The 13,792-nt window shown below is 50.7% G+C and overlaps 1 protein-coding gene across 1 annotated transcript in view; it reads right to left on the bottom strand.

Annotated features, from left to right (window-relative positions):
* Positions 1 to 238: 238 nt before the first annotated feature.
* The window catches only part of LOC142819259 (kinase suppressor of Ras 1-like), a 98,330-nt gene continuing 84,776 nt past the window's right edge, over positions 239 to 13,792 (bottom strand). The window contains exon 3 of the mRNA XM_075904846.1: positions 239 to 308. Coding sequence (XP_075760961.1) covers positions 267 to 308 — 42 coding nt within the window. The 3' untranslated portion in view covers positions 239 to 266. The remainder of the gene's footprint in view (positions 309 to 13,792) is intronic.

Raw genomic sequence — 13,792 nt, 5'->3', positions numbered from 1 at the left:
CAACTGGAATATAAATATTGTACTTACATTTCAGTGTCTAGTACACAGAGCTGTACAAACAAGTCATTGTATGACATTTTAGTCTGTACTGACTTCTAGTGCTTTTCGTGTGGCTATTGTAAAACAAGGCAAATATCTAGATGAGTTGATGTACCTCTAGTAGACCTTGGCATATGCCTAGGAGAATGCGCAGCCCTGCTTGAAAATACCTTAGTTAATCTCCATGTCAACCCCCTACCTTAATCAACCACTCTGCAAATCAACAGCTAGAAAGAGCCGTGATACTTCATGGGCATCAGGACAGTGGACTGTAAAAAAAAAAAAAAAAAAATGACGTTTACAGGATCTTACGAAAAAGGGTTTATTTTAGAAAGATCCCTGTCTAAATTGACGTTTTTCTATCGAAAAGCCCCATTTTGAAAAAAAACCATGGCCGCCATTATGCAAATGAAGCAAGGGAAATTTAAATCCCGGCTTCGTTTGCAATTTCAAAGTGTCTAATTTACATCCCCTTTTCGAGAAAAGGGATGTAGTTTAGACACAGCCTGACAGAGGCAGCGAGGCCTCAAGCAGGCACGGCCGGTCACAAGTTCTCCCATCCTGTGTGTGGCGCGCTGACAAGCTGGTCATGTGCTGCGTTTTTGCTCTTCCCACATTGTCTGGTGGCGGAGACTAAAATGTCATACAATGACTTGTTTGTACAGCTTGTGTACTAGACACTGAAATGTAAGTACAATATTTATATTCCAGTTGACAATTTATAGTTAGAAGATTTACCCAGCATTGCTCGGGTCCTTATCTCAAATAATTGTTGCTTTTTCTTCATTTAAATCATTGCTCTGGGGTGGGGCTGGGGAGGAGGGGTTCGGTAGGCAGGCTGCCCTGGGAAGGGAGGACTTACCAGCTCTCTCTCACCACAGTGGCTTGGGGCCAGGTGAGAAGCGCCTCTCCATGACTGCTGCGGCTATCCTCTAGCTGTCTCAGTCCTCTATGATCATTATACACACTTGCAGGAGAGGCGGGGGGCTGGCAGCCTTAGCCAAGAGGAGAGTCCTTTCAGTGAAGGGTTAGTAACTGAAGCAACCGCTGCTATTTCGGACCCGGATCCTGCAAGGGACAGCATGCTGCTTGGGGGAGTCTGTTCCCTCAACTTCCACTCCAGGCTTGTGGGACGGGGCTGCCAGTTGCCTAATAAGGACCAGAGGATCAGATGTGATCAGCCCATTGGCTGCCGACCTTGACTGAAGGCTTGGCCCTCAGTGCCAAATGGAAGCTGCTTGGTGCTACGTGCTTTGGCCACCCGGCCCTATGAATAGGCACTGCACTAGCCTAGAAACACTGGGATGGCAGCAAGACGGCACAAGTCACTTGGAACTTCTCAGCCCACGCACAGCTCTCATATGCGACTGGATGGGGGATTTACTGGCTAGGGCAGGGGTGGGCAATAATTTTTAAAGGGGGCCACTTCATACATTTCTGAAATAACCCCAGGCTGCCCCAGAAGGGGCAGGGCCGTGGGCAGAAGGGTCAGAGTCAGGAGACTTCTCATGCTCCCCACAACAGACCTTGATTGACCTGGGCGTGGGGAAGTGTGTGAAGTCTCCCCCTCACACAAACACCTCGGCACCTAAAGAGAATTGCCAGCTGTTTTCAAACAGCCAATGTTTCTCTCTAGCCGCCATGCGCTCTTGGCAGGAGAGAGGAGACCTCACACGCTCCCCTGTCCTAAGGTCTGGATTGTCCTGGGGGCAGGGAACTGGCAGAGCGGCCATGGGCTGGCTCCACCAGCTTGGCGGGCCAGATACGACCCACAAAGTCCCCTTTGCCCACCCCTGGGCTAGGGAGTTGGGATGTCAGTGGTTAACTTGTTATTGGGTGATGCTTACTAGTTAGCTGGTGGCCTGGCCTGGCCGGAACAGCCCGCCCCATTTAAGACGTTAACTATAACGTTTAACTGGCTAAGTGATTAAACAGCATTTTTCCATCCCTAGTAGGGCACGGCCTTATGCTCCTCTCCGAGGACGCAGCAGACCGGAGTCACTGCAGGCTATTTGCTGAGCCAGAGGTCACATTTGCTGCCACATTTCAGAGGCATCCACGTTTGATACACAAAATTCAGCCACTCTCAGTATTTGTCCATCACGAGACCAGACGTTTACACATGCTGCCTGCCCACAGTCCCCGCTTTCCCTGCTGTGGGTTTGTAGGGTTGCCAGGTTTTGAACCAGACAGTCCAATATTTGAGCTTTCTGTTCAGGAAACAAATTGAGACAATATAAGTGAGAAAATACAAATGTCCGGTATTTTCTAAATAAGATGTAATGTAGATTGCGATGTCATGTCAAGTGTGTCCGGTATTTTTGTTGAAACCATCTGGCAACCAACCCTATGGGTTTCAGCAGCATCCAAAGACCCGCAGGAGAACACTCGGAAGGATCCACAGAGGACTCAGTTTCCAGACCAGCACTCAGCACCGGCTCAAGTCAGCTGCGACACCTGCAGCTATGTAAGAGTACGTGGCTTGGGAGCCAAGGGAAAGGCCAGATATGTGGAGTTTATTCCCTACACTTCAGCTGGCAAGTTAAGAGGCAGCAAAATGAACCACAAAAATAAAGCAATCGTCACAGATGTCAGAGGTGGGAGACCCCTGTTTGGTCAGCTAGTCCCTGCTAGTCTAGGCTAGCTCCTGAGGCAATTGCTACCTGCTTCTTTGCTCGCTCCCAGAATGCTCATGCACTACGTTTGCTCTCAGAAATTACTAGCCCCCCACAACTCCATGCTTGCTCTTCTCCCTCTTGAGCAGGATCAAAGCTGGGCCAGACAACGCTGCCAGCCCTCCATTTGCACCCCATGGGAGTGGGCCTGGGATATTTATTAGTGCTCCAGTGGCTTCTGGGAGGTGGGAGCGTACAAACTGCTTAGCAGAGGTAAGCCTAGTCAGCACAGATTTTGTACTGGCATAACCAGAGAAGTAAAAAAAATAAACTTAAAATGGAGCCAGTCAATTAATATCTAGCGCTTTTCTTCAGTAGCTCTCCAAGCCCTTTACCAAAGGAGCCACGTTTTACACATGGGGAAACTAAGGCACAGAACACGTGCAAGTTACTTGCCCAAGGCCATCCAGCAGGCTGGGAGCAGAGCCAGATCTGCTGAGTCCCAGTCCAATGCTCTAGTCACTGGGCCTAACCCTAGCTTGGATACAATTATACCCACCTGAAGGCATCCTATATTAAATTTTCCCCTTCACCTGCTGGATAAGTTACACCAGTTAGAAGCACCTTCATATCAATATAGCTGCACCTGCACTCATGGATTGCATGGCTTGGTATAGCAAAAGCAGTTCAACCCTCTAGCAGACACAAGGCCTACACCCTAATCTCGACCGCAAGCAGCATCGGGAAAGGCATCCAGGCCAGATTCCCGACTTTACAGAGCACCGAGCGCCAGGGCACTCAGGGGACAGCTCGTCTGCACAAGACTCCCGCCCGGGACAGCCAGTGTGGGCTCCCAAGGAGGGCTGGTGCTGGCCACCATTTGCTGAGCGGGCAGGCTACTGAGCAGTGGCACTCATCACCCCGCGCTGCCCTTCACTTGTTCCCACCGGCGACCGTCTCCAAGCCCGGTTGGCGCCTGCAGATGTAAGTGCTGAGCTTGCTCCCCTTGAAAGCGCTGGCCAAATTCCAGGGTGACATTTTATCTGCATGGTAACTGGTGCTGTTTTTGTGCTTAGAGCCCTGGTTTTGGGGCGACGGGTTTTGGTTTCTGGCTCATACGGCTCCGGGGGGCAGGGAGGAACAGAAAACGTGACCGAGATGCATCCATAAAGGCCCAGACTTTTTAAGACTGGTAGCAAAACCGTCAAATGGTCCAGATTTAAAACAAATAATAATCAGGAGATTTTAAAGCAACTCTCGTGATCATGGGGCAGGCCGAACTGACACTCTCACTGGCTGCAGCAGGCTCCGCCTCTGTCCTGTAGTTTACCTGGCGTGCTCCTGGAGACTTTAGAGCAATCTCACTGACGTAGCCCCCAACTGAGAAGCTGAAAGACCCTCCCTCACATTCCCCTTGCACACCAGAGACTAATGGGGCTCAGGCTAGTATACTTTGTGGGGGAAAAGCCTGCAGGCAGCGATTTACTACACCAGCCGGGGGGAGGGGAAGCAGCAATGCACAGAGCTGCATCTTCCCATCCCCGCACCAGGCAGAGCCCATGGATTGGATCCAGCTTGCCTGACTCTGGCCTGTGAAACTCTGGGGTCCTCTCTCCCCAGTGAGGAGCTGGCACTGGTGCTCCAGCCTTCCGGTGGGAGCTGTGGAAGGGAGAGGAGTGAGGCTGGAGCACCAGCGCGGGTTCCCTAATGCTGGGGGGAGGAGCCCCAAACCTTGGGGGCCAGATCCAACCCTGGGGCAGGCGCGGCCCATGAGCCTAGGAAAACTAGGCAGTTGCCTAGGGTGCTGCTGGCCCGGACGCTCACTGATGACATCATGGGGTGCCCTGTGATTACATCACAGCCATTGACGGCCGTGCAGGCGGGGGTGCCAATCGCACCTTCATGTGGGCGCCAGCTGCTGCAGCCAGCCTCGGGCCATTCCTGCTCTGGGGCCTTAGGTTCCTCACCCCGCTCGACAGCCTCTTCCTCTTCCACCACGAGGCTCTGGCACTAGGAGGCACAGCGGAGGCGGAAGTAGCGAGAAAGTCTTCAGAGCTGCTGCAAGGGTGCATCTGGCAGCCAGCACAGCAAGCGGGGCTTCTACCTGAAGACGTGTGCTGTAACCCCACGGACTTGGGAGAGAAAGCAGATCCCACGCCAATCCCGTAAGTGACGTTCGATGCTGCCCTTCTCCTGCCCCCAAGGAGTTTAATTTTAGAGAGGCAAATGGTAGGGAAGAATAAGTACAGAAAAGGAGATTATATTTAAACAATCCCAATGACCTTGAGTAGGGAAAGCTCAGACAGGCTTCCAGAGCCTGCTGCCAGTCCCCAGGACACGCGACAAAGCAAACTAAGCTTCAGATGCAAAATAAGAGGCTTTCTTTAACCAGCCACTCATGCGCTACACATATGTGGTAGCTTAATATAAAACTGGTCAACCTGATCCCTGCAAGACTGGCCTGATACGATTTAGCTCTGTTAGCCCCCTGGCCAATGCGATAATCATGCGGGTCACTAGTTCATGTTGGCACTTTTAGAAACAGGTTCAGTTGTTCTCACTGTTGCTCACGCTCAGTTGTTGAGCTGAGCAGAGCAGATTCGGCATGACAGCAACTGGCTCAAGAGCACACAACACTGGGACACCCATGGCTCCAATCCCAATCTTGCCAATCCTGATGGAATGCCAGTGGAGTGACTCCGGATTCCCCGCAATTACGTGAGAGATTGCGCAGCAATGGATTGAACGCCGCCTGGCTTGTTTAGGTACGGTTTGGGGCCCTGCTCCTTTAAAAGTGAAAGTGAACCCAGACTACAGACAGAATCACAGAATACTAGAACTGGAAGGGACCTCGAGAGATCATCAAGTCCAGTCCCCTGCCCTCATGGCAGGACCAAGCACTGTCTAGATCATCCCTGACAGGTGTCTGTCAAACCTGCTCTGAAAAAATCTCTAGTGATGGGGATTCCACAACCCCCCTTGGCAATTTATTCCAGTGTTTAACCACCCTGACACTTGGGAAGTTTTTCCTAATGTCCAACTTAAACCGCCCTTGCTGCAGTTTAAGCCCATTGTCCTATCCTCAGAGGCCAAGGAGAACAATTTTGTTAAAATACATGTTTACAAAAATAAATGTAACAGCTGAAACGCTCAGCGATTACACATTTACACATGAGGGCGGGAAGAGCCAATACAGAGGTAGAAGGGGAAGGTGTGTAACCGTGAGGGCTAACCGATTAGTCCAGGCTTATCGGTTAGCCATGTGCATGGTAAGATCCTCAACTCAAACACATCACAGTCCAATCCGGAAAGGAGCCGAGTTCTTTCAGCTCACAGGGTGCTCACTGGTGTGAACGGAGAGCCCCCTGGAAAGCATTGCCCCAAAATTCACCCATCTGTTTTGCCACACAGCTATAGCCCTAGCAGAGACATTCAAATTAAGCTGCAGGCTCTGGGGGACTGTCGCTTAAGGAAAACAGCAGCTGCCAGACACGTTTGCTTTCCTAATGCCATTCGGCAGGCAAGCAGCCTCCTCTAGAGCCACTCCCCAGCCCTCTGGCAGTTGGCGAAGAATGAGTGTACCACAGTTTGGGTCTCTACCTGGATATGAGCAAAACAAGATCCTTCAAGAATGGCCCTACATGTACTGCACTGAAATGCTAATTCTCTGCTTCAATAGATTTTAACTGTTTTCTTCTTTTTCCTGTTGAGAAGGGGGGGCACTGACGACACAGGCTGGGGATTTTATCGGCAGAGTGGGGTATGGGTGGTGCAACAAGCATGTGGCCGCTGGGAAATGCTGACTATCAGGGGGAGAAATGACTGAAATGGCCATTCTGAAGCAGCGAGGTTCCCTGGAGCCACAGGTTCAAGCCCAAGACAGGCTGACAGTAACCTCCCTGTCCACAGGATGGTTCAGGGCAGCTACCCCAAGCCTCCATGCTATGGAGGGCCCCTCCCAAAGTGGCAGTCTCAACCGTCCTATGGACAGGATGGTCCCCCACGTTAACCCCCTGGCAGCTGGGAGGATCACCGTGGCAACAAGAGCTGCAGCGGCCTGGCAGCCAGTTCCACTCTGCCCCACTACCACCTCCCCGCCTGCTGCCCTCTGTTTCACCGCAGCCGCGATAAGCCGAGCGCTCCAGCCCCAGCCCGCTACCCCAAGCCCGTCACTGCTGAAGCAGAGCTCGGTGGGGCTGGCAGATGGGCAGTGGGGCAGGGCAGGGCAGGGCTGAGCAGAGCAGGCTCCTGGGTCAGTCTGGTTCCTGCTGCCACAGCAATTGTGGGGGAAGGCAACTAGTGTTCCCTGTAAGCTGGGCACTTGGGCAGCCACTCAGGAGAAATTCCAGTGCCACCCAGCTGATTAGCAGAGCGCCCATTGCTAGGTGTGTTTCTACTGGTGGTGAACATTCGCACATGCCTCGTGTCTCAAACAAAACAAAAACAAAAACAACAACAAAAAATCAGAGGGGTAGCTGTTAGTCTGAATCCGCAAGTACAAGGAGACGTCCCGTGGCACCTTAGGGTATGTCTAGACTGCATCCCTCTGCTGACAGAGGGATGCACATTAGGCAGGTCGACATTGCAAATGAGGCAGGGATTTAAATATCCTGCGCCTAATTTGCATAAAGATGGCAGTCACGTTTTGCGGACTCAGCACTTTGGCCGCAAAAAGTGGCAGTCTAGAGGGGGGATCTGTCGAGAAAAAAAGCCTTTCTCAACAGATCCTGTAAACCTCCTCTGCATGAGGCATTAGGGATCTGTCGAAAAAGGCTTTCTTTCTCGACAGATCCCCCTCTAGACTGCCGCTTTTTGCGGACAAAGTGCTGAGTCGGCAAAACACGACAGCCATTTTTATGCAAATTAGGCATGGGATATTTAAATCCCTGCCTCATTTGCAATGTCAACCTGTCCAATCTGCATCCCTCTGCCGACAGAGGGATGCAGTCTAGACATACCCTTATAGACTAACAGATTTATTGCATGCATGCATGCATCTGACGAAGTGGGTCTTTGCCCACAAAAGCTTACGCTCCAATAAATCTGACAGTCCATAAGGTGCCACATTTCACGAGGAGTAATGGTAGTTCGAACTAGGAAGCCTAGTTCGAACTACCTAGTTCGTGCCCTGTGTAGCCGCGCTGCACGTGGTTCGAACCAGCGGGGTTTTAAAAATGGCGGCTCCCCGCTTATGCAAATGAAGCCCAGGAAATTCAAATCCCGGGCTTCATTTGCAAGTGCGGTATGCCTACATTACCCCGCTAGTTCGAACTAGCAGGGTAGTGTAGACATACCCTAGGTTAGATAAATTGTCCACCTAGCTCACTATCTTGTCCTTCAATAATGGCCAATGCCAAATGCTTCAGAGGGAATGAAGAGAATGGGACAGTTATCAAGTGGTCCATCCCTTGTGGTCCATCCTAGCATCTGGTAATCTCTCAGTACAGACAGTCTTGGTGCACAGAAAAGCCCTTGCCTAGACTGAACTACAAGAAGAGACAACTCTATACATGGCCTAGGAGTGTAGGATCTGGGATGCCTGCAGCATTGCACTGTCGTGAGTCTCAGATGATGGGGATGAAGTAGCATTGCAGTAGGATGAAGGGGAAAAGGGGCAGGAGTGGACATGACTTTCTATTGTACATGGGAGGAGTCACAGAGCAGGACCCTGTGGGAAGCTAGCAGTTGTTACTATATTATATTTATATGGCCTCTTGCTAAGACATCTCCAGATTCCTTACACAGTCACAAATCAAGAGCAGGCAAGTCTCTAATCATGGGGGTGCCCTGCCATCCCGCAGGATGCAGATGGGACCAATCACCAGCCCTCTGTGTGTAAAAGCTTTGGGATTGCTGGGTAGAGAGATAAAGCTAGGTCCTTGGACGCTGACCACTATTCACAAGCTTTTGGAAGAGACACAGAGGTCGGTCTAACTTGCTGGCTGGATACATTAGCCAGGCATGGTGCTTATGAAGGAACCTCGTTTAGGATTAAAACTTTGCCCAATGCCTTCAGTGCCTTCTGTCCTGCCCCCTTTGGGTATGCATCATCGGACCTGTGATTCTCACGACACAGTGGTACTTGGGCCATGTGCAGGCGCTTGGTGCTGGATGGAATTTAACCCTGACTGCCAACTTCTAGGGTTTGAAAGACGAGCCACTTCATCTCGCCCGCTGCAAAGTTCTTACAAGGGCCGTGGGTGACCTAGTGAGGATGTGTCTGCCGAAGGCCCGAGTTCTGTCTCCACTCCTGACCTGCAGACGAAGGGTGCACTGAAGTCCTGGAGAGGGGGCAGTGGCTCCCGCATGTTCCTCACTCCACTCTGAGGCTACAGAGTTGGTGGCTCTCAAGCAAGTCCCATGCAGGTCTCCCCGATGGGCAGGATGGCCTCGAAGCCAGAGATTAAACACAAGTAAACCCTTCAACTGAAAGGTCTTTCTGGGGAGACCAAGCGCCAGATAGGGCTCTCCCATTCCCAAGCTAAAACTACACTGCAGAAAGATCTCCAGTCTTCTTGTCTGGGCTCTCAGTGACAATCTAGGTCCCAATCAATCTGATACATGCCGCTCCCTGCAGCCTGCCCAACATGCCAGGGAAGGGAACACTGCAGAGGGAGATGGAGGCAAACTGTTTGGTGCACTTGTTCTTCCCACAGGGCGCCACGTGCAGCCACAGGATAAAATTAACAGCTCCGCCTGTTTAGACACCAAAAATGTCCCTCAGGCCAGGCCCCCCAGGGAGGCCTCACAGAGAATGGCAAGAAACCAGAAGAACCTGAAACAACGTGCATGGATTAATCCAAACATGAACCACTGGAACGAGGCACCTCCCCACCCCACCCCACCCCCTGCTTTGCCTCGGCCATTCAGGTAGGATGACGGTTGAAGATTTTCAAAGGAAACATGCAGCTCCCCTATAATCCCATGCCCTCTGCGCTGGTCAGAAAGACTGGAATGCGCGCCTCACACGTGTTCATAAGCAGACACACACCACTGTGGTATTGCTCCACATCCCCAAAGCAGACATGTCATAAACCACACCTGCCGGCAGAGCAGCCCTTCACACCGCTGACCCCCTCTAGCAGCCCTGCAGCAGGAGAAGTTTGCTGGTTTAAGGCGCAGCTGTTGAGTGCATTCAATGCCCCAGAGAGGGGGTGCAGAGGAACAGTCTTGGGGGCACTGCAAAGCCAGGCCAGGCCTCATGGGTGGGGGGAGGGCAACCAGCTTTGCTCCACCCACAGCCTCTTCTCCAGCCTCAGCACAGCTCAGTGGGGCTGGTCCCCCCAGAGGTCTAGCGGTGGCTCCGCTCCTCCCCCTGCACTGAGTGTTGGCCACCTTTGTGCCTGTCATATATACCCCACCCCAGCCAAGGTGCAGCCCTGCCTCATTTGAGGGAAGGGGGGGGGGGGGTCACAGACAGGGGAAAGTAGGGGCTTGATATTTGCAGACCATTGATTTAATGAGCTCTCTAGTGCTGAGCTTACGACTCCCTGCCTATGACAGACTGCCAGCTATGAACACTAAAAACAGACTTCCAGGGTTGATTGACTAGAACCCCTGCTAGGGCAGAGCTGGGCCAGTTCAGACATGTCTGGCGAGATAACACAGCAACCATCTTCTTCAATTACTCTTAAGTCTGTGACAAAGTGCAGTGAGCAAGCCAAATAGTTCAGCATCCTGGGGGATTTTTCCTACATCAAAGAAAACCAGCCAAAGGCAGGGACCATTTAAAAACAAACAAGCCACTAATGGTCCTTTAAATAAACAAAGACAAACCATGGAAATTCAAGCTGGCAGAGACTTATTCCCTCTCACTGAGGTGCACCCCCATTTATCACCGTGGGAAGGGTGGAGCGATCACACACCCCTCCCAACACCTAGACATACTCTGCTGGGACTCCTGACTCCAGCTGAGAACGCGTCCATTCCATTCGTTGGGTGGCCAGGTGTCCAGTATTGAACAGGACAGTCCGTTGTTTTCACCTTCTGTCCGGTAAAAAAAAAAATCAGAAAATACCAGACACCTAAAATGTCTGGTACTTTCTGATTTTTTTTCCCGCCAAGAGGCAAAAATCCCGGGCTGTTCAGCTCAATACGGAGGCAGACTGGCAATCCTAGTGCTTACCAGGGAGCTGTCCAGCCTGGCGCAAGGAGGCAAGATGGTGGGCAGCCGCCAGCAGCCTGTTAGGACCAAAAAGCCTTACCACGCAGTTTTTAAAGGGGCCAGGGTGTTGTGGTTTTTTTTTTTTTTTTTGCTTAACAACTCTTGGGGTCCTTGTTTCTTTTTTGCTCTCACTTTTTCCTGGCGTTTTTGTTGTTGGGTATTTTTTTCCTGAGACCATCTGGCAACCCTACATGCCAACTCCAGTCCAGACAGGGTTATGCCCTGTATTTTCCTAGCACTTTGTCCAGTCTCATTATAAAGTATGGATCCTCCACCCTTTGGAGAAGAGTGCACAGCTTAACAAGTCTGCCCCTCACCCTGCCCCACCTCTGCCCTTCAGCCTCAATCTTTCATTTCTGGATTTCACCCCCACCATATTTAGGACCTCCAGGGCCACCCTACATAAATCCCATTCTCATACACTTAGCTAAAGCTAGCTCCTCCCCATTAAAAAAAAAAAAAAAAATCTCCTCAGCCATTTGCCATAAAGTGATAAAAGAACCAAAAGTAGCCAAATGCCAATGCAATGCAGCTTTAAACTTACACGGTAGCTGGTTTGAGCCACGAGAAGAAGGAAATCACAAGAGCCGGCTTCTACAAGTTTGCTGTCGACTTACCCCTCCCGAAGCGCGCATCGTACCTGAAAATTCCCCACCTACCTCAGGGTCTGCTAGCCCGGCATCGAACAACCCCCTCACTCTCCGCAGCGTTACTGGCTCGCTGTTATCCATGTTCGCAGAAGTTTTAGCTGTTGCCCAACGCCATAAACAGTGCATTGTTATTACTGTAATCTCTTCCAGAGCTAAAGGATCTGACAGCCAGACATTATTCTTGTTTTAAATACAGGCGTTCAAAGGAGGGGGGCAGCAATTCTAACACCGTGTAGCTTGAAAGCTCTCGATGGCTGGAGCGGTGTCAGGAAGCAAAAAATAGGCTTAGCTGTGGACTGCAGGAGTCAGCAAATATTTTAAATTAGAACTGGGGCTCTATTTCCAACTGGAGAGCCCGGGAGTTTCTGTGCTTCACTGCACAGCCGCTTTATTTTAGGAGAAGGCCGATCAGAATCTGGAGGGTGGGGACGGTCTAGCATCATTCCAAGCTGAAAACTCCTTCTAAGAACGCTGTTTGTCCAAGTGCTACCCACACAGATCAGCACAGTCACCAGGATACTCCGGCAGCATTAGCAGTCAAAAGAGCATCTGACCATGGACTTAATGTAATATGAGCACAAGCCCTTTATTTGCCTGGGAGAGAGACAGCATGGCCCAGTGGGTACAGCACTAGGCTGGCAGCCGAAAGATCTGGATTCTGTCACTCTGCTAATCTACTAGGTGCCGCAGAGCAAGTTATTGCACCTCTTTGGGCGTCTGTTTTTCTTCCCACTCTTTAGTTGCTCTCTATTTAGTTTACATGCTCTTCAGGGCATACAGTGCCCAATGCAATGGGGTCCCGACCTGAGTTGGAGCCACCAAGCTATGGCACAGAGGGTACTTTTTTCAAAAGCCTCAGTGGGATTCTAGGTACAATTTTTGAAAGCACCCAGTTGACTTGAGCACCTAAATCCCGCTTTCTAAAGGGAGTTAGAAAAGCGCCATGGTCACATGGGCACTTTTAAAAGTTTTACCCCAGTACTTTTCCAGCCATGAGTCTCAAAGCCAGTTACAAAAAGGAAATCTAGTCTCATCAGCCCCATTTTACAGAAGGGGAAACGGAGGCATAGAAAAGGGAAGCAATTCCTCCACAGGAAGTGATTCACTCAAGGTCACAGTATCCACCTCTCCAGACCCCCCTGCTAGCCCCCACACAACACCCCTATCCACCTATACTACCTGAGGACTCCCTCACCCATGCGGTCTCCAGAAAATCACATGCACTGTGTTCAATAGAGCATGGCAAGAAAACATCCCTAAAGATGTTATACATACACAACACCACTGAGCCCTGCATGGCCCCTTTCTTCTGACCTACCTGTTTGCAAAGCACTTTGCTCCCATGGGAATACATTTCAGATTTTATGTAAAAAAATAAAATAAAAAACTCTTATGAAGCCAGAGCCCAACCGAAACATTCCCGTGGTCTGTGTAAAACAATTTATAGTAGCAAATTAATCACAAACCGTCCCCGGCACTGTTTACATCGCAGGCCTTGAAGCCTCACCAGCCTATCAGCTAAAGCTAAACTGTTTTTGTGAACTGCTATTGCTCAAGCAGAGAGAAGACGACAACGAAAAACCACCACAAATTGTGAAAAGCCAGGTGGGATTGATACAATCCTCTCTTTGGTTTAAAAGTCCAGGTCGTTCCTAGTTTCCCTCTTCCCCCCTCCCCCGGCTCATTCCTCCAAGCCCACCAAAAAGTAGGACTGGATAAACGTTGCTGTGCATTTCAATCCTCCTGCACCACTCAAATAAATGCTACAGAAGCCACTGCCACTGCATGAGAAAACCCTTGGCAATGAAAAAGGATCAGAACTGAGGGGGGAAAAAAAGCAGAATTGGGATGGAGAAGCAATTCAAATCAATGCTTTATACAGCACTGGTACTTCTGATGGTGGGAGCCAGAAGCTGTGGGAAAATTCTCTCTTCTTGGCACATTTGCTCACCATCTTAGCAACCAAGCAGACTCTTTGAAACGCCCAGGATGGGGCATGGTAGGGGCTTTCCCCTCCATTCTGCAGCCACTGAAGGGGTTTCCAAGAAAAGTTACACAAAGCTCTTTTGCCGAAGGGAGTTCCAGTTACCCTAGAAACCAACAACAATTTGGCCAGTCAGTCCCAGGAACAGACTGCACTGCTGCAAGAATGCCCAAATCAACATGTTGATTAACGACCTATGTTCTACATAAAACCACAAGGTCCAGTCCTGGGGTATGTCTAGGCATAAGGGAGTGGTCGACAAAGGCTTCCCCTGTTGACCGATCCGTGCCTTGACTCGCGCGCTGTGCCGACGATCAACTGAGCCAGCACAGCGTGGCGG

Source organism: Pelodiscus sinensis, chromosome 21 (assembly GCF_049634645.1).
Source record: "Pelodiscus sinensis isolate JC-2024 chromosome 21, ASM4963464v1, whole genome shotgun sequence".
Classification (NCBI taxonomy): domain Eukaryota; kingdom Metazoa; phylum Chordata; order Testudines; family Trionychidae; genus Pelodiscus; species Pelodiscus sinensis.
This window is presented reverse-complemented; position numbering and strand designations above follow the sequence as displayed.